The sequence below is a fragment of the Vipera berus genome (assembly GCF_964194415.1).
Source record: "Vipera berus genome assembly, chromosome: 2".
NCBI lineage: Eukaryota > Metazoa > Chordata > Lepidosauria > Squamata > Viperidae > Vipera > Vipera berus.
The window spans coordinates 35755975-35777817 of NC_138203.1; the positions used below are offsets into that span (position 1 = coordinate 35755975).

A 21843-nucleotide genomic window follows, 5' to 3' on the forward strand; every position below is an offset into this window, starting at 1 on the left:
GCACCCTGAATCCTAATATAGGTTGCCTAATTTTGTATTAATTTAGCCAGCTCTACCTTCTTTAGCAACCCATGGCTTAGTGCAATCTGTGAATCTTTTGTGCATGTGGTTCCCTGTCACTTTATGTATATAAATCTGGAATATGGCATTTAAAACTTTCCTGAACTTCTGATCTACAATTCCTGGTATCTGTCACCATTGATACAAATAACAGCACTACAATATTTGGAAATTTTCCAAATTATTCTTAACATAAACAGATCAAACATTTAACATGATAAAAATGTATATAAATCAGACAAGCAGACATATTCAAAAAACAGGATTTTAGAATCCACTGTTTTATTAATGGAAAATAAACACGGAATGTATTTAATAGCACAAATATTTATGAACATGAGAGAGTTAGAATTGAACAATAGAAACTTCTTTTATCCTGTTAATTATTAAAATTAACTGGGAAATAAATCTTACAACCTTCAGAATCATGATTTTCACTTTCTGGCCTGACATATGTGATACAGATGCTCCTCTTCCTCATTTTCATTAGGTAAACTGAGCTATATTTGCAAATAAACCTTTTTTTGCTTACAGCAGAAGCAGCTATTCTCAGTAGAGCTCCTATAGGGGAAAAGTCTTTTTTTTTATTGCACAGTAGCGTCATAGAATGGGGGAAGGATGTAGCACAAAGGCACTTTTTTTCTTCTTCTTGAAGAGAATATAATGCAGGCAAAAGTCTTGATTAAGTCTGCAAATAGATTTAGTTCTACAGGATAATTGTGCTCATATTAAGTAAGGTCTAGATGATATTTTCATAAACTTCAAATTTATACTGGATTCCATTCTCTTCCTGGATATCAACAGAGATACCTGTATAACTTGAGAGAGAAATAATAATTTAGTGGATATTTTTAAAATTGAAAGTAACATGAAATATTATTTTTATACAGTACATACTGTATTGCTAAACCAAATACAGTTGCAAGAAAAAGTATGTGAATCCTTTGGGATTACATGGAGTTTTGCATGAATTGGCTATAAAATGCGCTCTAAACGTCATGTAAGTCACAACAATAGAAAAACACAGTCTGCTTAAAATAATACTACACAAACATTAGCTGTTGTCATGTTTTAATGGAACATAAGATGGAAACAGTCACAGTGCAGGGTGGAAAAAGTATGTGAACCCCTAGGCCTAATGACTTCTCCAAGAGCTAATTGGAGCCAGGAGTGAGCCAACCTTGACTCCAATCAGTGTGATGATATTGGATGTGTTGCTGACAGCCGTCCTGCCCTTTAAAAACACACACCTGTTTTGGGTTTACTGGTCTCAAGAAGCACTGTCTGATGTGAACCATGCCTCGCAGAAAAGAGCTCTCAGAAGACCTACGATCAAGAATTGTTGACTTGCATGAAGCTGGAAAGGGTTACAAAAGTATCTCCAAAAGCCTTGATGTCCACGTGTCCACGGTAAGACAGACTGTCTACAAATGGAGAAAGTTTAGCACTGTTGCTACTCTCCCTAGGCGTGGTCGTCCTGTAAAAATGACTGCAAGAGCGCAGTGCATAATGCTTAATGAGGTAAAGAAGAATCCTAGAGTGTCAGCTAAAGACCTACAGAAATCTCTGGCACATGCTAACATTTTTGTTGACACATCTACAATAAGGAAAACATTAAACAAGAATGGAGTACATGGGAGGACACCACGGAGGAAGCCATTGCTGTCCAAAAAAAAATATTGCAGCACGTTTGAAGTTTGCAAAAGAGCACCTGGATGTTCCACAGCACTACTGGCAAAATATACTGTGGACAGATGAAACCAAAATTGAGTTGTTTGGGAAAAACACATAACACTATGTGTGGAGAAAAAAAGGCACAGCACACCAACATCAAAACCTCATCCCCACTGTAAAACATGGCGGAGGGAGCATCATGGTTTGGGGCTGCTTTGCTGCCTCAGGGCCTGGACGGATTGTTGTCATTGATGGGAAAATGAATTCCAGAGTTTATCAGGACATTTTGCAGGAAAACGTACGACCATCTGTCCGCCAACTGAAACTCCGCAGAGGATGGGTGATGCAACAGGACAATGACCCAAAGCATACAAGTAATTCAACAAAACAATGGCTTCAACAGAACAGAATACACCTTCTGGAGTGGCCCAGTCAGAGTCCTGACCTCAACCCGATTGAAACGCTGTGGCATGACCTTAAGAGAGCGATTCACACCAGACATCCCAAGAATATTGCTACACTGAAACAGTTTTGTGAAGAGGAGTGGTCCAAAATTACTCCAGATCGTTGTGCAGGTCTGATCTGCAACTACAGGAAACGTTTGGTTGAGGTTATTGCTGCCAAAGGAGGGTAAACCAGTTATTAAGTCCAAAGGTTCACATACTTTTTCCACCCTGCACTGTGAATGTTTCCATCTTATGTTCAATTAAAACATGACAACAGCTAATGTTTGTGTAGTATTATTTTAAGCAGACTGTATTTTTCTATTGTTGTGCCTTACATGACGTTTAGAACGCATTTTATGGCCAATTCATGCAAAACTCCACGTAATCCTAAAGGGTTCACATACTTTTTCTTGCAACTGTATATTTCTTCAAATTTTACTTCAGTAGAGATAAATCAATGAAATTTTTATATTGCTAGTATAAAAGCATGGACTTGATACAAGATATATTTTTTTATAATGCTTACTTAGGTAGAAGTCTGTATTTTTTAAGATCAATTTCTGGAAAAAATGTATCACTTTCAAACTCATGCAGAATTCTTGTCACAAACAGGTGTTGATGGATTGGCTTCTCCATTGCTGCCTTTATAAAGAGCAAGACATAGTGAATGAGTTTTGGTTATTTAGCAATATGAAAAATATTTGTTCCCTAAATATTAACAATATTTTGATGAGCAGTTTTAATGTTTATTTTAAATCAGGGGTGTCAAACTGCCGCCCCGGGGGCCGGATGCGTCGCGACGAAACCGCGTCCACCCCATTGCCGGCACTGGGGAAAAAGCTCTGATATGTCGCGAGTTTGACATGTCTGTTTTAAATAAAAATAAATGTTGGAGTTAAATATCCCAAAGAATAAAGAGGATGGAAAGAAGTGTTCCTAAGAACACAAGAATAAACTTGCTGGAATAGGAGAATTGCCCACCCCAGCATTAGTTATGTGCAGTTGTATCTAGTAGTCAAAATAAGACAGAAAAAAGACCCTTTGTTTATTACCAGCTCACTAATACAAGCATTTCCTGTATATTTTGCATTATATGGCTGGGTCTTCAGAACATAAAATGTAGATGGCTAGTTTGCAGCTCAGCATGAACATTTAGGCAAATTGGTTAATTGGGAAAACATTGATTAAAGGAACCATGAGTTAGCATGTAGTGCAAACATGGGCAGGGTGTACATGAATATAAAGTAGAAAATATTTTTGTGACTTGGTAATATATCTTTGCAGACTGACATCCTATCAAGAATTTATTCTGTAGCATCATGTTAAAAATATTAATGTGATATATAGGAGCGTTCCTTGGTGCTCTCTGATCTTGGTTGTTTTCTTGCAAATGTTTTATAACCAAACTAGGTAACATCTTCAGTCCTAGAAAACAACCAAGCTCAGAGAGTACCAAAGAACCCTCATTTCAACCCTGAGCTATAAATATTCTCCTATATTATGATAGAAGTAAACAGTTTTGAAACAATGTATCTTTTGATCAGTGATTTTCTTTAGTTTCTAGATGCAAAGGGGAAAATTGCTTGTAAAATAGTATGAAAATTAACAGATATAATTTTATCTGTTAAGCTTGCTTTCCTGCTTTTCTTTCACTGAACACTTAATTTGAAGAAAATTCACTTAATGCATTATTAACCTCAGCTTTGACAAATGCCTGATCATGCAGACCTAATCTAATGTTTTAAGTGTAAGCACTTACAGGGAACATGACTGCTCAAATTATATCTTCAGGTAAAAAAGAAGAAAAACATTTTCACTGGCTACTGTTTTAGTGTCAAATAAGATTTGCTTAGGATCATACTATTCATTAATATTCTTATAACATTCTTCTAAAACTGAGCAATACTATGACACTTTGATATACTGTGCATGGTTTGGTTTACAATAAATGCAAATCCAGAAAATTTTCTTAAGTCAATAATATATAGTAGGGCCATTTAACTGATAAATCCCATTAGGAATAAAAACAGTAGCAAGAATGCAACTTAGTTTACATAACACAACTGAACAAGACTCATATCTTGGTTATTTACCTCAGCTATATGTGCTACAGCTCACAATTGGTATGGTCAACACATTGAATGGTCATGTACATAGTTCTTGAAATATAAACACCCATTCTTTTTGCACTTTGCGTCCCTACCCCACATGCTGGGCCAAAACCTGTGCTGGGCCAATCAGTGTCAGCACTATTATGGAGAGAATTGTAGCCCTATCATTTCTGCCTGAAACAACACGCATGATCGTTGGTGGAAGAAGGAAATGGCAGATTATATTGGCTTATTTTCATGGTCAATAAATTCAGTTCCCTTAAAGTTAATTGATCAAGTTTTCTTGTTTACTTAAAATTATATTGGGAATGTTTTCTTTTTTAAATTTGTGCTAAAGCATTTTTGTTGTTTGGGTTCACAAAGGTTTTTATACTACTAACTTTGGTTGTCAACTATTTGGTCCTCCAGGACTCAAGGTAAGAATAAATTGCACTATGGGTTCTCTAAAACACTGCTGGTCTTGAGCTATAAGCAGGATATTACAATAGTTGGATAAAGAATCCTGGATAAGAATCCCATAGTTAGGACAGCAGAATATCCAAATACACTGAATTAGTTGATTTGAGATTATTTAAGGTGTCTCTCAAAGACATGTTCAAGAAAATTCCTTACATGAAAATAATATGTTCTTGTGATGGGGGAATAACCAAAGTGCTAACCTCTATTTTGATAAGATGGGATTTATATGTTACAACACTTTAATATTTTTGTAATATTTTATCAACCTTTTTTTGGATAATCAGATGAATTTCTATATCAAAACTTTCCAATGACTGACATTATTATATAATGTTCATTATAGCCAAAGTATTCATCACAGCAAACAGAATTTGCTATCAACTAACATATAATTTGTTACTGGGCCACCATTAACATAACTTGAATTAATATGTCCATTATTGGAGAACCAAATTATTCCATGCTATAATCATTCAGCTTATATAAGGAGAGATAAAATATGAGAACACCAATGGCTCCTACATACTTGATTCACACACAATAGATTATATCTATTCATATTCATTCCGCTTCATGGATTACTGCCTTGTCGTGGCGAAGGGGCTTATGTAATTCAATGAAGCTATGAGCTATGCCGTGCAGGGCCAACTAAGACGGACAGGTCATAGCAGAGAGTTCTGACAAAATGTGATCCACTGGAGAAGGAAATGGCAATCCACTCCAGTATCTTTGCCATGAAAACCCCACAGACAGTACCAAAAGGAAAAAAAGATATGATGCTGGAAGATGAGCCCCTCAGGTCGGAAGGCACCAATATGCTACTGGGGAAGAGCAGAGGGCTAGTACTAGTAGCGCCAGAAAGAATGAAGTGACTGGGCCAAAGCCGAAAGGACGCTCAGCTGTGGATGTATCTGGTGGTGAAAGGAAAGTCCGATGCTGTAAAGATTCTTTCTCCATAGGAACCTGGAATGTAAGATCGATGAATCAAGGAAAGCTGGACATGGTCAAACAAGAGATGACAAGATTGAACATCGACATCTTAGGAATCAGTGAACTAAAATGGACAGGAATGGGTGAATTTAATTCAGATGACCATCAGGTATACTACTGCGGGCAAGAATCCCTCAGAAGAAATGGAGTAGCCTTCATAGTCAATAAAAGAGTAAGAAAAGCAATACTGGGATACAATCCCCAAAATGACAGAATGATCTCAGTTTGAATCCAAGGCAAACCATTCAATATCACAGTAGTCCAAGTCTATGCCCCAACCTTACAGCACCTTATAGAACTAACACCAAAAAATGATGTCCTTATCATCATGGGGGATTGGAATGCTAAAGTAGGAAGCCAAAAGATAACCAGAATAACAAGCAAGTTTGGCCTTGGAGTACAAAATGAAGCAGGTCACAGGCTGATGAATTTTGTCAAAAGAACATGATGGTCATAGCAAACACTCTTTTCCAACAACCCAAGAGATGGCTCTACACATGGACATCACCAGACAGTCAACACAGAAATCAGATTGACTATGTGCTCTGCAGCCAAAGATGGAGAAGCTCTATACAGTCAGCAAAAACAAGACCAGGAGCTGACTGTGGCTCAGACCGTGAGCTTCTCATTGCAAAGTTTAGGCTTAAACTAAAGAAAGTAGGGAAAAGCACTAGGCCACTCAGGTATGAACTAAATCATATCCCTGATGAATATACAGTAGATAAGTAGATTTAAGGAATTAGATCTGATAGAGTGCCTGAAGAACTATGGACGGAGGTTCACAACACTGTACAAGAAGTTGCAACTAAAACCATCCCAAAGAAAAAGAAATGCAAGAAAGCAAATTGACTGTCTGAGGAACCTTTGCAAATAGCTAAGGAAAGGAGGGAAGCGAAAGGCAAGGGAGAAAAAGAAAGATACACCCAATTGAATGCAGAATTCCAGAGAATAGCTAGAAGAGATAAGAATGCCTTCTTAAATGAACAGTGCAAAGAAATAGAAGAAAACAATAGAATAGGAAGGACTAGAGATCTCTTCAAGAAAATTGGAACATTTCATGCAAAAACGGGCATGATAATGGACCAAAATGGCAGGGACCTAACAGAGGCAGAAGAGATTAAGAAGAGGTAGCAAAATTGCACAGAAGAACTATACAAGAACGAGCTTAACGTCCCTGATAACCACGATGAGGTGGTCACTGACCTCGAGCCAGACATCCCAGAATGTGAAGTGAAGTGGGCCTTAGAAAAGCTGAGCAACAACAAAGCTAGTGGATGTGACAGTATTCCAGCTGATCTATTCAAAATCTTAAAAGACGATGCAGTAAAAGTGCTACACTCAATTTGCCAACAAATTTGGAAAACTCAATAGTGGCCACAGGATTGGAGAAGATCAGTTTACATTCCAATTCCAAAGAAAGGCATTACCAAAGAATGTTCAAACTATCACACAATTGCATTCATTTCACATGCTAGTAAAGTTATGCTTAAAATCCTACAAGCTAGACTCCAGTATGCTTAAAATCCTACAAGCTAGACTCCAGTATGTGGATCGAGAACTACCAGAAGTATGGGCAGGATTTTGAAGAGGCAGAGGAACTAGAGATCAAATTGCCAACATACCCTGGATCATGGAGAAAGCTAGGAAGTTCCAGAAAAACATCTACTTCTGCTTCATTGACTATGCTAAAGCCTTTGTGTGGATCACAACAAACTGTGGCAAGTTCTTAAAGAGATGGGAGTACCAGACCATCTTATTTATCTCCTGAGAAACCTATATGTGGGTCAAGAAGCAACAGTGAGAACTGGACACAGAACCACTAATTGGTTCAAAATTGGGAAAGGAGTCCGGCAAAGCTGTATACTGTCACCCTGCCTGTTTAACTTATATGCAGAGCACATCATGAGAAAGGCAGGACTAGATGAATCAAAAGTTGGAATTAAGATTGCCGGGAGAAATATCAACAACCTAAGATATGCAGATGATACCACTCTAATGGCAGAAAGTGAAGAGGAACTAAACAGCTTCTTGTTGCGAGCGAAGAAGGAGAGTGCAAAAGTTGGCTTGAAACTTAACATTAAGAAAACCAAGATCATGGCATCCGGCCATCTCAATTCCTGGCAAATAGATGGGGAAGAAATGGAGGTAGTGACAGATTTTATTTTCCTGGGCTCCAAGTTCACCGCAGACGGGGACTGCAGCCAAGAAATTAAAAGATGCTTGCTTCTGGGGAGGAAAGCCATGGCAAATCTAGACAGCACACTAAAAAGCAGAGACATCACCCTTCCAATAAAAGTGTGTATAGTCAAGGCTATGGTCTTTCCAGTTGCAATGTATAGTATAAAAGGAACAGATTACAATATGCTCTAATTTACCCCCAAATTAATTCACAATCTGATAACATGCTATAAAACTTGCTACATTTTTCCATATTTAAGTCCTTTTTTCAGAACAATACTTTAAAATCTTAAACATTTCTAAAAACAGCAAATACAGAACGTTCAACATGATTCTATCAACGAGTCACACCTTAACCTGCCCCCTTCCTTCATAGCTATTCCAAAGTAATAACAAATCAACATATTAAAATATGTACAATATGATTATCAGTTTTGATTATATTAAGCTATTATTTTTAATGTTTAATTCTATACATTAAAGCATTATGCTTGTCCTAGTACAGAGATCCAAAGTCCTGATATTGCTGCACTGTTACTGTTAACAGCAGGGATAGGGAATTTGAGACTATTTCATGACATCACTCAGCTTATTCTGTTCCTTTTGTATAACTTTATGGTTGTCAGAAAAAAAATGTACCGTATTACAGACAAAACAGTGTCATTATTCATTTTTGGTAATACTCGTACTTATTATGTAGAGTCCTCTTATGCCCAGAGGGGGGAAATATGGAACTCTTTAGAAAAAAAATGGTTCAGCCTTGACCTAGGTCAGGGGTAGGCAACCTCGGCTCTTTTATGACTCATGGACTTCAACTCCCAGAATTCCTGAGTCAGTTATGCTGACTTAGGAATTTTGGGAGTTGAAGTCCATGAGTCATAAAAGAGCCGAGGTTGCCTACCCCTGACCTAGGGCATTGCAGTAACTCCCCAATTACTGTGGCAGGTTTGCTTACCAGAATTCTTGTAAAGCTAGTTGCCTGCTAGTTGTTGATTAGCTTTTCCTAAGTTGATAGCACAAAACAGCCCATGCCTGCAAAGATGAAGTGAAGGAAGCTAAGGCTCAAAATGAACAAAGGCTTGCAACCAAAGTAAAAAATAACAAAAAAAGCTTCTTTCAACATATAAAAAACAAGAAAAAAGTTAAGGAAATGATTGGTCCATTAGTGGGGAAAAATGGCAAGAAGGTGATAAGCAACAGGGAGAAAGCAGAACTATTTAACTCATTTTTTGCATCTGTCTTTACACAAAGGGAAAAAACAGTCCAACCTACCAAAACCAGTGCCATAAAAAACAGAATAGAAATGCAAATTAAGATAGGCAAGAAAATGGTAAGTGAGCACCTGTCCAGTCTAGACGAGTTCAAATCACCAGGATCAGATGGATTACACCCCAAAGTTCTCAAGGAACTGGCAGACGTGATCTCAGAACCACTGAACTATATTTTTCAAAGATCCTGGAGCACTGGGGAACTACCAGTGGACTGGAAGAGACCTGATGTAGTTCCCATATTCAAAAAAGGGAAAAAAATAGATCCAGGAAATTACAGACCTATCAGCCTGACCTCAATACCTGGGAAGATTCTGGAAAACATAATCAAACAACAAATCAGCGAACATCTTGATGCAAACAAAGTCATCACTAAAAGCCAACATGGGTTTGTCAAAAACAGATCATACCAGACAAATCTTATTGCATTCTTAGACCAAGTGACAAAACTAGTGGACCAGAGGAATCCTGTAGATATAATTTACTTGGACTTCAGTAAGGCATTTGATAAAGTAGATCACAACCTACTACTTGATAAGATAGAAAAATGTGGGTTAGATACCATCACCACCAGATGGATTCGTAGCTGGCTGACAGACCATACTCAGCATGTGGTCCTCAATGGAACTGCATCTACATGGAAGGAAGTGTGTAGTGGGGTGCCCCAGGGCTCTGTTCTGGGCCCAGTGCTATTCAACATCTTCATCAATGATTTGGATGAGGGGATAGATGGGGAACTCATCAAATTTGCAGATGACACCAAGCTGGCAGGAATAGCCAATACTACAGAAGATAGGCTTAAGATACAGGAGGATCTGGACAGACTCGAACACTGGGCACTATATAACAAAATGAAATTCAATTGTGAAAAAAGTAAGGTTCTACATTTTGGCAGGAAAAATCAAATGCACAGGTATAGTATAGGTGGTACCTTGCTCGATAGTAGTAACTGTGAGAGAGATCTTGTAGTCCTAGTGGACAATCACTTAGATATGAGCCAGCAGTGTGCTGCAGCTGCCAAAAAAGCCAACACAGTGCTAGGCTGCATTAACAGAGGGATAGAATCAAGATCATGTGAAGTACTAATACCACTTTACAATGCCTTGGTAAGGCCACACCTGGAATACTGCATCCAGTTTTGGTCACCACGATGTAAAAAAGATGTCGAGACTCTAGAAAGAGTACAGAGAAGAGCAACAAAGATGATTGGGGGACTGGAGGCTAAAACATATAGGGAACGGTTGCTGGAATTGGGTATGTGTAGTTTAACGAAGAGAAGGGTGAGGGGTGACATGATAGCAGTGTTCCAATATCTCAGGGGCTGCCACAAAGAAGAGGGAGCCAAGCTATTCTCCAAAGCACCTGAAAGCAGGACAAGAAACAATGGATGGAAACTAGTCAAGGAGAGAAGCAACGTAGAACTAAGGAGAATCTTCCTGACAGAACAACTAACCAGTGGAACAACCTGCCTCCAGAAGTGGTGAATGTTCCAACACTGGAAGTTTTTAAGAAGAGACTGGACAGCCATTTGTCTGAAATGGTATAGGGTTTCCTGCCTTAGCAGGGGGTTGGGCTAGATGACCTCCAAGGTCCCTTCCTCCTCCTCCTCCTCCTCCTTCAATTCTATAATTCTAGCCAGCAAGAATATTGGAGGGAATTGAGGTGGAATTGCTCTGGTTTACTGTAATATCCCAGTCCTCAACGTTCTTCTCTTGAAACTGAGGTCAAGGCAAAATACAACTTTTGACTCTCCTGGATGAAGAAGATGAGGTCATCAGCATTTGGGGTAAAATTTTAATCCTATGGATCTTTGCTTCTTTTGTCCAGGAGCAGGAAGATACAACTACTCCTGGATGTGTTATCATACAAAACTTTTTATAGAATGGTGATATTTGTTTATATATTCAAATCTCCAATGTAATTGCTCTAAATTTATAAAAAAATATTTTAGAAAAAGTTTTCCATTATTTAAGAAGAACTATCATTAGGATTTATCTACCTTGTAAATATATGGCTGATTTAGTTTTGGCATACAGGTAGTTCTCATTTAACAACAGTAATTGGGATGGGCATTTTCATCACTAAGTAACTGATCATAAACATATCAAATGATTGCATTGTTTAGTGACAGCAATCCTGGCAATCAGTGTTGCTATTGTTAATCGAAAGTTGTGGGTCATTAAATGATGATGTCACATGATTGGGTCTTGCAACTACCTGCTGGCTTCCCACAAGCAAGGTCAATGGAGAAGCTAGCTGGAAGTTGCAAAACCTGAACAGCTCTCATGCAGGACGGTGAATATTAGAAGTGAGATAGTAGGGGTTGTTGAGGAGAGTGTATGTGGTCTTGGGAGGAGTTGCTGCAGTGCCATGCAAGTTAATGAGGGCTGAGGAAGGGTTGTTGTGGTGCAAATATATTCAAGGAATATGCACTCTGTGATCTCATACTCTGTAGCAGAGGTCCTCAGGAGAAAAAGCGGTGGGAACAATTTGCAACTTTTCCTTCCGGCTTCCCTATTGGCTTTGCTTGTGGAAAGCTGGCAGGGAAGATTGCAAATGACAGCTACTTAAGTGTGAGCAAGTTGCCAAGCCCCTGGATTGCGACTGAATGACTGCAGGGGTGGTATAACACCTGGAGCTTCAAGGACCTGTTGTAAGTGCTACTTGTTCAATGGCATCACAACTCTTAACGGTTAAGAAGTATTACCTGTAATGCAATTTTTAACATGGTTATGAACAACAAGGATTCACTCCATGTGAGAACCTAAGCCAAAGAGTAAGGGGTGTAAAAGAGTAAGTTTTTCTCCTTAACATTTTCAAGTAATTTTGTATAAATTATTAAACTATTAGTAAGTTTTTAGTGCCTTTACTTATGGATTAAAAACAGCATTCTCAGTACTAATTCACATGGATAAGTGATAGGAAAAGCTACATCTAGATATGGTTGGTACATAAATGCAAAAAGACAAAAATGTTACATCTTGGTATTGACTCAAATCAATAATTACTATCATATTTGTTAAAATATATTGGTTACTATAACTATATCTATATTTAGGTTTTTGCTTTTTTTGCTCAAATTTGTAACACTTCTCCTGTAATTCCTACAGATTCCTCCATTAGGGTTCTATTCGATGTATAGTAAAGTTTATTAAGAATGTTGTCTGCAATAAAACAGGGAGTAAACTATTTTGTCACAAAATACAAATCTGTCACATGCTTAAGATTTATTACATTAATTACATGGAAATATGGACTCCTTATGTAGGAAAAGGTCTAAAGCCATACTAAACAGAGAGAAAAATATGTTTTTGAAGGCTTAAAAAACATTGCTTTTTAGATGTGGAGTAAAGTATTTTATTAGCAAGGGTAACAAAAGCCCTTCATTTTCCATTATTCACTAACTGATAAGCTAAACATCAAATCTCTTGTTCTCCTTACAAATGAGTAACACTTTGCACAATGCATTAAGCAAAATGAGTCAGGTGATGTTCTCTCTTGGAGTATAAAATAAACTTGACTAATTATTTGCCACTGACAGCTGTTCATGAGTTTCTGCTCAGAAAAATCTGTTCAGCAGTTTTGAACCAGGTCATTTATACACACACACACATACACACACACGTGTGTGTGTGTGTGTGTGTGTGTGTGTAAATTTTTTGGCTTGCTAACAAAGAATAAAGCCAAAAAATTTACACAAATATGAGCTGCCACTGCTGTGGCTACTGCCTGTAGATGGCCTTGGGCTAGGCTGAAACAGGAAATAAGATTTGTCCCATGTCTGGGACTAAGCAAGTGTATTCTGAATGCTTAACAAACATTTAACATATACACACACACACACAAACACACATATACACATACACGTACATACATACATATATCCATACATACATATATATATATCATACTAAATGAAAAATCAAAATGATAATCAACATTGAAACTGTACGTACATATGCATTTTCAACCCAAATAACATTTTACAGCTAGTTTTAGAAATTGGTGAGACTTCACAACTAACAACAACAAAATCCCAAAAGTGTTTTTAAAAGACAATTGGACTTTGTTTTTTCCTTGAAGACATTTCACTTTTCATCCAAAAAGCTGCTTCAGAAGAATATAAACAGAAGTAAAATAATAGTACAATAGTAAAATAAGACATATCCCGAAAATAAACCCTAGCTTTATTTTTATGTGTGAACCTAATATAAGTCCTAAAATAAGCCGTATTTAAGAGCATGCGCAGCTGCCCCCCCCGCCCATTCCGTCTGGTTATTTGCGGTGCCACCACCAGGAGGTGAGGCAAGGCAGGTGGAGGAGGGGGTGGAACTGCCCCACACCTCCTTACCTCAGGGCCCCCACAGCCAGCCTCCCATACCCCGACACCTGGCTTGCCTTGCAGCAGTGGCACTGACAGCCCCGTCCAGCAGGAGCCCGCATGACCGCTACCGGCCCACTTCTTCTGTTGCCGCTCGCTACTGGTTGCACTCGTTGCCCTTAGCCTCCATTTTACCAGCAGAGGCCTTCAGGAAAGGCCTCTGTAGCCAAGATCAGAGCCTCAGGTTGACACACACATCGCCCCCCCAGCCGGGTTGACACATGTGAGTAGCAGTGAGCGTCTGCAGAAGAAGTGGGCTGGCGTCAGCCACACGGGCTCCCTCAGGATGGGGCTATCAATGCCGCCACCACCAGAAGGCCTCTGCTGGCTAAATGGAGGCCGGGGGCAATGCCTGGGGCTCTGTTCTTGGCTGCAGAGGCCTTTCCTGAAGGCCTCTGCCAGCAAAACGGAGGCTGGGAACTATGTGTGCAAGCAACAGCTGCAGAAGTGGGCCGGAGGCGATCATGTGGGTTCTTGCTGGAAGGGGCTGTTGGTGCCACTGCTGCGAGGCGAGACAATGGAAAAAATAAGACATCCCCTGAAAATAATGCCAAATGCCTCTTTTGGAGACAAAAAAAATATAAGACCGGGTCTCATTTTGGGGGAAACATGGTATCAATAAACTATAAACAATATTCTGAAGACACTAAATTAGTTATGAACACAATATTTAGATTTAATAGAAGTCATCATATAGCAATACTTTGTTACCAATTATGATTTTATTTGTTATACTAAGGATATATTTGAAACTAATAAAGAATTTGTAATAACTAGATTACAATGGCCCAAAATGAAAAAGCGAAAATGAAAAGAGTGGGCTGCTGGCATCATTATATTTGATGACTTTTATGCACTTCATATAATTCAGGTAAATAACAGAATCAGTAAATGGAATTAGAATGTTTACAAAATGGAACCATTTATTGCAGGAATATTTTAATCAAATTGTAACATTGGATAAGTTACAGCTTTAAATTATATTAATTTATTTGACTGCCATTTATGTCCTTAATAATTCAATGATGATGATTTGATTTTTTTTGCATCATCATTATGAATTTTATCCAAACTGATTTAACTTTATTAAGTTGAAAAGGAAGATAATAAGGAAGAATATTCCACACATTCTATGAAACCTGAGAACTGTTACAGAACAACCGATGAATCCCAAAAAGTTAATCTCTGATTATTAGATTATTTAAAAATGTTATGTGTTTAAACCATACCTTATATACTGAACTTCCTCCAATTATCCAAACCTTGTCTACCTTTCTTTTCATCTCTGGTGTTTCAAGATGATCTAGGGCTTCTTCCAGACTTTTAGCCAAGTAATGGGCCCCTTCAGGAACATCCCTTAAAGCATAAACATATCACCAATTAAAAGCCAAGAACATGGGGGGGATAGATGTATAGCAGAGTAAGTAGTTGGACTTACTGTGAAGTATCTTTCTGACCACCAATAGATAAACCTATCAGGAAAAGATTAAGGGCAAAACTCAACACTTCATTACGTTCCATGGAGGAAACCTCTCCTTTCAGATGCTTGCACTGTATTAATTTATTTGACTGGCATTTATGTCCGTTACAATTCAATATTGATGATTTTACTTTTTTGCATCACCATTATGAATTTTATCCAAACTGATTTAACTTTTATTAAGTTGGAAAGGAAGATAATAAGGAAAAACATTCCACACATTCTATGCAACCTGAGAACTCTTATAAGACAACTAATGAATCCCAAAAAGTTATTCTCTGATTAGATTATTAAATAGGTGAACGGAGAACGAACCTTCATCCTACACCAGAGCTACAGATACTTGCCACTATTGCAAAAGAGAAAAAACATCAGGATAAGGCAGTGCCTGTGCTCCTTTGCAAAAAACGCAACTGGCCAAGACTTTGTTGTTGTGCTAACTAACAAGAGAGAGGACAGAGGCAGGAGTTGCAGCTCTTTTTGATGTTTTGGCAGTTGTTTTGATCTCCTTCAATGCACAACAAGCATTAATTCAGATAAAATAAATAGCGGGGCCCTCAGAAACAAAGGCAGCTGCTTCATGTGGTTGTATTGCCTCAGATAAGATATAACCAAGGCCCCTTCATGAGGCAATGGAGCCTCATCAAATATCCAGCAGGATCTGATGGCTAGTAGACTATCTACTGCCTTCTTCACTATATTTAAAATTACGTGTGGAGCTGGCTACCAGTCAGGTTGGCCTGAAAAAAGAGTTGGACCAATTCATAGAGGTCATGAGAATCAATAACTATGATGGCAGTAAGATTGCTTCTGAAGGACAATAGAGGCTTCCTTGTACAGTTTGTGAGCACTGTGAGAACAGATTGCTAGCCTACAAGGGTCAAGACATGTCAAACTGCCTGGCTCAGCTTCTTGGCACTGTGAGGAAAGCACCCTGCAGCCTGCTGAAATTGGGCAGGCTGGGTGGTGGTGCGCTTTTTGGATTTGCATTGCCCGGCTCAGCCTCTCGGCGCACTGAGGAGAGCACCTCGCTGCCTGCTGAAACTGGGCAGGCTGGAGGCTGGGCGGTGTGGTGCTTCTTTTCAGATTCACGCTGCCTGGTTCAGCCTCTTGGTGTTGTGAGAGCGCCTTGCTGCCTGCTGAAACCGGGCAGGCTGGGGGCTGGGCTGCATTGCGCAAATAACGTTGACTCTCACGGTGCTCATGGTGTCCCCTCCCCCAGAGCCCACCAAGCCAGATATGTGAAGTAGGCGAGGGCCATGTGCTGGCCATTTTCAGGCGATGGTGCATTTCTTCATTCCTCACGGTGACACCTCCCCAGCTGGGTTTCTTGCCTGTTTTTCTCCCTCAGGGAGGGTCTGAGGGAAGTCCTGCCTTAGTCCTGCCCTGCTGCCCTTTCACCATCCCCTTGCCCCCTCCTCCTGGCCTATCCTGGGGGTCTCCCATCCTATTGCTAAGGAAGCTTTGGATACAAAGCCTGGTCTCCTCCTATAGAGAGGGAATGGGCCTCCCTCTGACTTTGCCCTCGTACCTATCATGAGCAACCTGGCTAAGGAGAGCAAGCACAGCAGCAGCAGCCTTGAGGAGGAGGTAAGTGCAGCTAGGCACCCCCTTGGGGAAGTGGGGCTGGGCTTGGTACTGCGGTGCTCGAGGGCCGGGCTGGGCGTTTGACCTCTGCTGCCCAGGGCTCCAGGCAGATTGTGCCACCATCCAGCCCCCCTCTGCATGGCCTGAGAGGAACAGTGAGGCTCCTCCAGTGGACCATGTCTTGGCACTTGTCCTGGTCCCACCCCCGTCTGCCAGAGACCCTCAGATCTGTCCCACTCCTGCCCAGGCCCCCACAGGCACCCTTGATGCAAACGATGTAGAGCTGGCCACGCCCACCCAGCAGGCCACACCCACTCTAGCCACACCCACCAAGTAGGCCGTGCCCACCCTGGTCACACCCACCTGGCCCCCTGAAGGCAACCGCAATGCTGATGTGGCCCTCAATGAAATTGAGTTTGACATCCCTGGCCAAGAGGATGACCCAGATGACATTTCTTATGTTCTTAAATAAAAGGTATTCAAATCAGCCAAATATGAATTAAGAACAACATACGGATGTGTTACCTATTTTTAAAAAAATAGTGGAACTGTGGATACTTTACAAATTATCTTGACACAAGTAGTATTAGAAGCAGCTTTTAGAAATAAATGATTATTAAATGCACAGTCTGTTCTTGAGAACGAAGAATTGGCTCTTATTTTTATTTTCAACATTACATAGAAAGGTTTTGTCTTCTTTGGTAAATTTATATATTTATTTATTCTTATTTATATAACCACTCATCTCACATACATTTACTAGACAGCTTACAATAAAAGAGAAAATGCATCCAATAAAAAAATAAAGCACATCATAGTCAAGCATAAAAAAAACCCAACTCATAATAGTTTGCTTTATGGATTTTTTTTTCTTTTTTGCTTCTAAGATGGGCTTCGTATATCTGTAAGTGCATCTGATTCATGTAAAATTTGTTCTTCCAATCAAACCAGCAGAGGGCATACCCACTTTCTGGAATATTCTACTCCAGAGTTCCCCAACCTTTCCAGCTTTATGGACTGGGGGGGGGAGGAGAGGGGATGGTTTCTGTGCGAGCAGCCAGCAAGAGCACACTCAGCTCTATTTTTGCAAGTGGCATGCACACATGCCCATCATTCACACAAATGGAGCACGTGTGCACATGCTCACCCGCTGCTCAAGCAAGTGGGAACACGTGGGGGCTCACCTGCTGTTTCTTAGGCCCGGCTGTAAACAGCCCAGAGGTTGGGGATCCATGCTCTACCCTACCCATTCCCTGCTTAGGTGATTTAAGTTTTTGTTCAAATTTAAGTTATCGGTAGTTAAAATACTGCTCAGCTATGCTCTACCCTACCCATTCCCTGCTTAGGTGATTTAAGTTTTTGTTCAAATTTAAGTTACCGGTAGTTAAAATACTGCTCAGCTATGCTCTACCCTACCCATTCCCTGCTTAGGTGATTTAAGTTTTTGTTCAAATTTAAGTTACCGGTAGTTAAAATACTGCTCAGCTATGCTCTACCCTACCCATTCCCTGCTTAGGTGATTTAAGTTTTTGTTCAAATTTAAGTTACCGGTAGTTAAAATACTGCTCAGCTATGAAAGTCAGGCAGTATTCAATTTTAATATAATAGAGTTAAAACATTAAAACTTTAAAACAACAGAGTAAAATTAAACAAGCCAGTATAATCCTTCAAAATGCTTGGAAATATGCATTAAATATTATGAACTCCTAAAATTGATAGCAATACCAACATTAGTTAAATTTGAATTTGAAATTTATTTATTTATTTAAAATTAGACTGAATATTTTTAGGTCTGTTGTTTTTGTGTCTTTGGCATGAAATAAATGCATTTATCTCAATCACGTATCTGCTTTAGGAACCCTACTTGAATTATTGCACTTTGGCAACAGATTTAGAAGTTATAGCAAAGAGGGTGGGCACTTTGATTTGAAATAGCAAGTAACTTAAGTCATACAGAAATTATTAAAGAACCTGCTGATATATTAGTGTGGAGTTTCCCCAGATTATACAAACTGTTTTTAAAAATCAAAGACATAACACATATATTATTTTGGGGGTTAAAAACTAATCTTAATAAAATCTATATGCATTATTAATGCACTAAAATTAACATACATTTACTGTTGATGCTAACTAAAAAAGTAAAGTTCTGGCAATCTGCTCATAAAATCAAAGATACTGTATGTGAAAATGAAATATCCATGAATATCTCACATTAAAATGAAAAGAAATTATTGCTGCTAAACAGCTCTGTGACAGAATGGTTATATGTATTTCTGAACAAGTAAATTATAGTTAATAAAATATAATTATTACAAAGTTGGTGGTGCTATCATCATTCTCAACAATCACTTTACTCATTGTAGCTGATTTTCTTAAATGATTTTTGGAAAAAAATCAACATTAGTACTTACTTTAATTCTTTACTAAGTACTACATTAATTCTGTTTTTTAAAGGACGATGTTTCTCAGGGATGGAGAACCAGGTCTTCCTACCCATTATGACCACATTTTGCTTTCCTGTAAAATGCAAATATATTTAATGTGATTATGTAGTGACACCTAGTGGTTCTAGTGTGCTATTTTTAGTCAACCTGTTTCAAGCAATATTGTTACACTTTTCAAAACTCTGAAGTAAAGCTCTTAATATCAGTGACTAACTGCTAGAAGCTCAGCTAGAGAAGAAAATAAAATTTGGATGGCCTCTGATGAAGGATGATTTCCATTTTTTTTTTAAAAAAAGGATCTCAGTTTTTCATTTCTTCTGTGCTTCCTGATACACAGCACAAAACATTAGGCAATTTGGATTGCAAATACGTATATCAAGAAAATGTAAAGTTCTGTATGAAATAGCCATTTTTATGGCTATTCCTAGCCAATTGTTGGATTTTACATTTTTTATTGATTTTGTTATGACACTGTGGTGTTCTTTGTTGTGGGGATTGTTTCCTATTGTTTCTATTGGTTTTTTATTGCTACCACAAAATCCTTTCCTGATTTGAAAATTATTTTGTTGTAAAATGGTGGAAGAGACATGTCCTTCCACCAGCCTCTCCCAACCTTCTTTCTCTTCTGATGCATCCCAGTCCCAGAAACCTTCTGTTCCTTCTCTCCAGAATAAAAATTGGGGTAAGTCTCTAATATCCTATTATCCCATGGACTGATAAATTGACCCCTACACTAATAGGGATAGAAATGGACACAAATTGCACTTAGTCGTGCAGTCCCTAGTTGAAAGCTTATATGAGAGCTCCCTTATTCTCTAAGTCATTTTAAATCATTTTAAATAAATCACTCAACTAAACATTTGGAATTATGCTAACATATTTTGAAGGTTGTAGTAAGGAACTACCAAGATGAAATGAGTTGACAAGACATAAACTTCTTCATTTTTATTCTATATACTAGTTAAGTGTTGCTTCCTGGTCATTATACAAATTATTCAATAGGGGAGGAGATACTCAGGTTTAGTCATATTTTTAATGACTATCTATAATTTGTTCATTGTCAAATGCCTCTGTATAATAAAGTTGTTCTTTGTTTTAAAACAAAAGTTTGGTTTGTTTATAGCTTGCTTTTTCATTATCCACTGGATGTTAGCAATATGATCTCAGGTGTTTCTACTCATTTTGAACACAGCTTGTAGATCTGGAATGCAAATTATATTATTATGCAAAATGAATATGACATTGTTTTCCTAACTTATTAAGGCTTTGCCACTGATTTCAGCTGAACCAAGAATGTATTTCCACAACACATAAAAACATTATTCCCATTAAGCAGCCTCTGGGTTTGATATAATCAGTAATGTGCTTGGATCCTCAAAGCAGATTTGAGAATGTTTTGATACAGTTTCTTTCTAAATCAGGACTGGGGAACTATGGCCCTTTTGTGAATTCCCAGAATTCCTGAGCCAGTTGAAGTCCACAAGTCATAAAGGGGCCATAGTTCCCTATCTTTGTTCTAAACAATGACAGCCATCACCCAATCCAGGAAAAATTAGCCACTATTACCTTCTCCTTTGGTTGTCATAGTCATTTTCTGAAAATGCTTATACTCATTCCTGTAGAAAAACAAAAACACATTTTGTGATGATGTAACCTTCATGAGTACTCTCTATTATTACTCCCAAGATCTGGAAATTTACTTGATTAAAGTAAGTTAATTGATTAAAGTTAATCAACACACACACACACATCCCAGTCCCATGGAATGTTGAAATCTAAAGTCCGTTAATGTTCTTCGGTTCTGCTCTTATGTCAAGGTATCAAACCACTAAGGAATTCTTACACAGTTAATTCACACAGACCGATTTTAATTTTTACAACTGTCTCTACGTTGCAATTCTCTTATGCACAATGTTCAGTTCTACTTCAAACAATACATCCCGAGGGACAACATAGAACACACACACCTGCCCCCAGAAATGTGCCCTTTATTCCACTTGCTGCATCCTGTAAGTTTGCTGTCCTAAAGGTCACTGATCTGCTGAAACATTATTTAACCCTGGGTGATTTGTGTCTGAGGGTGGGTGGGGAGACATTTTATCCCTTATTTCAAGCTTTTGTCCAGTACTGGAGTATCGAGCTTTGAAAACTAAGAGGATTTCAAAGCGCTTTCTAATTATTTAGTTGGCGGCAAAATAATATGTTCCTTGAAAACCGCTTAAATGAAAAGGGCCATATGTCCCGCATATACCCAGCTTAGGGTAGTAGTGGTTAGGGAATGGCAGAGGGAAAATGACTTTAACAACAAACTACTGTTAGAGTTCACTAAAGAAAAATTTACGCTATCTACAAAAAAAAACATCTGCTAGCCTCTGGATTAAAAAAAAAAACCAACCCCGTATGATCGTATTAACTACAACCCCCAAGCTACACACTCCCATTCAGAGAGACCATTCAATACAACTTCCAATGCAAGGCAAGCAATGCACGCTGGGAAATGTGGTTTTTCTCTTCGAGGTAAAGCGCGGGATAAAAGAAAAGCAGCGGGACTGTACCTGAGCGGAGGCCAAGGAAGCCTCCCGTCTTTTCCAATGCCCATGTTCTTGCACACAGCAACGATCGAGTACAGAGACGACACCATCGCTCTTTTTTCGCCGCAGCAACTCTGTATCGGCGAGTCCCCTTCCTCGCTGGACTTCGGATCAATTGAGCAAGGGAACCTCCGGAGCATGCGCAGATAGACGCGCCTCCCGCGGGAAGAG

The 21843-nt window shown here is 38.9% G+C and overlaps 1 protein-coding gene across 1 annotated transcript; it reads right to left on the reverse strand.

Annotated features, from left to right (window-relative positions):
* Positions 1-366: 366 nt before the first annotated feature.
* On the reverse strand, positions 367-21759 carry DHFR (dihydrofolate reductase). The gene is made up of 6 exons (XM_081318400.1): positions 21637-21759; positions 20648-20697; positions 19049-19154; positions 14797-14923; positions 2707-2822; positions 367-878 (listed from the first exon to the last, which is right to left on the reverse strand). The coding sequence occupies exons 1-6, from the start codon at positions 21720-21722 to the stop codon at positions 800-802; spliced, it is 564 nt and encodes a 187-aa protein (XP_081174526.1). The 5' UTR covers positions 21723-21759; the 3' UTR covers positions 367-799.
* Positions 21760-21843: the final 84 nt, after the last annotated feature.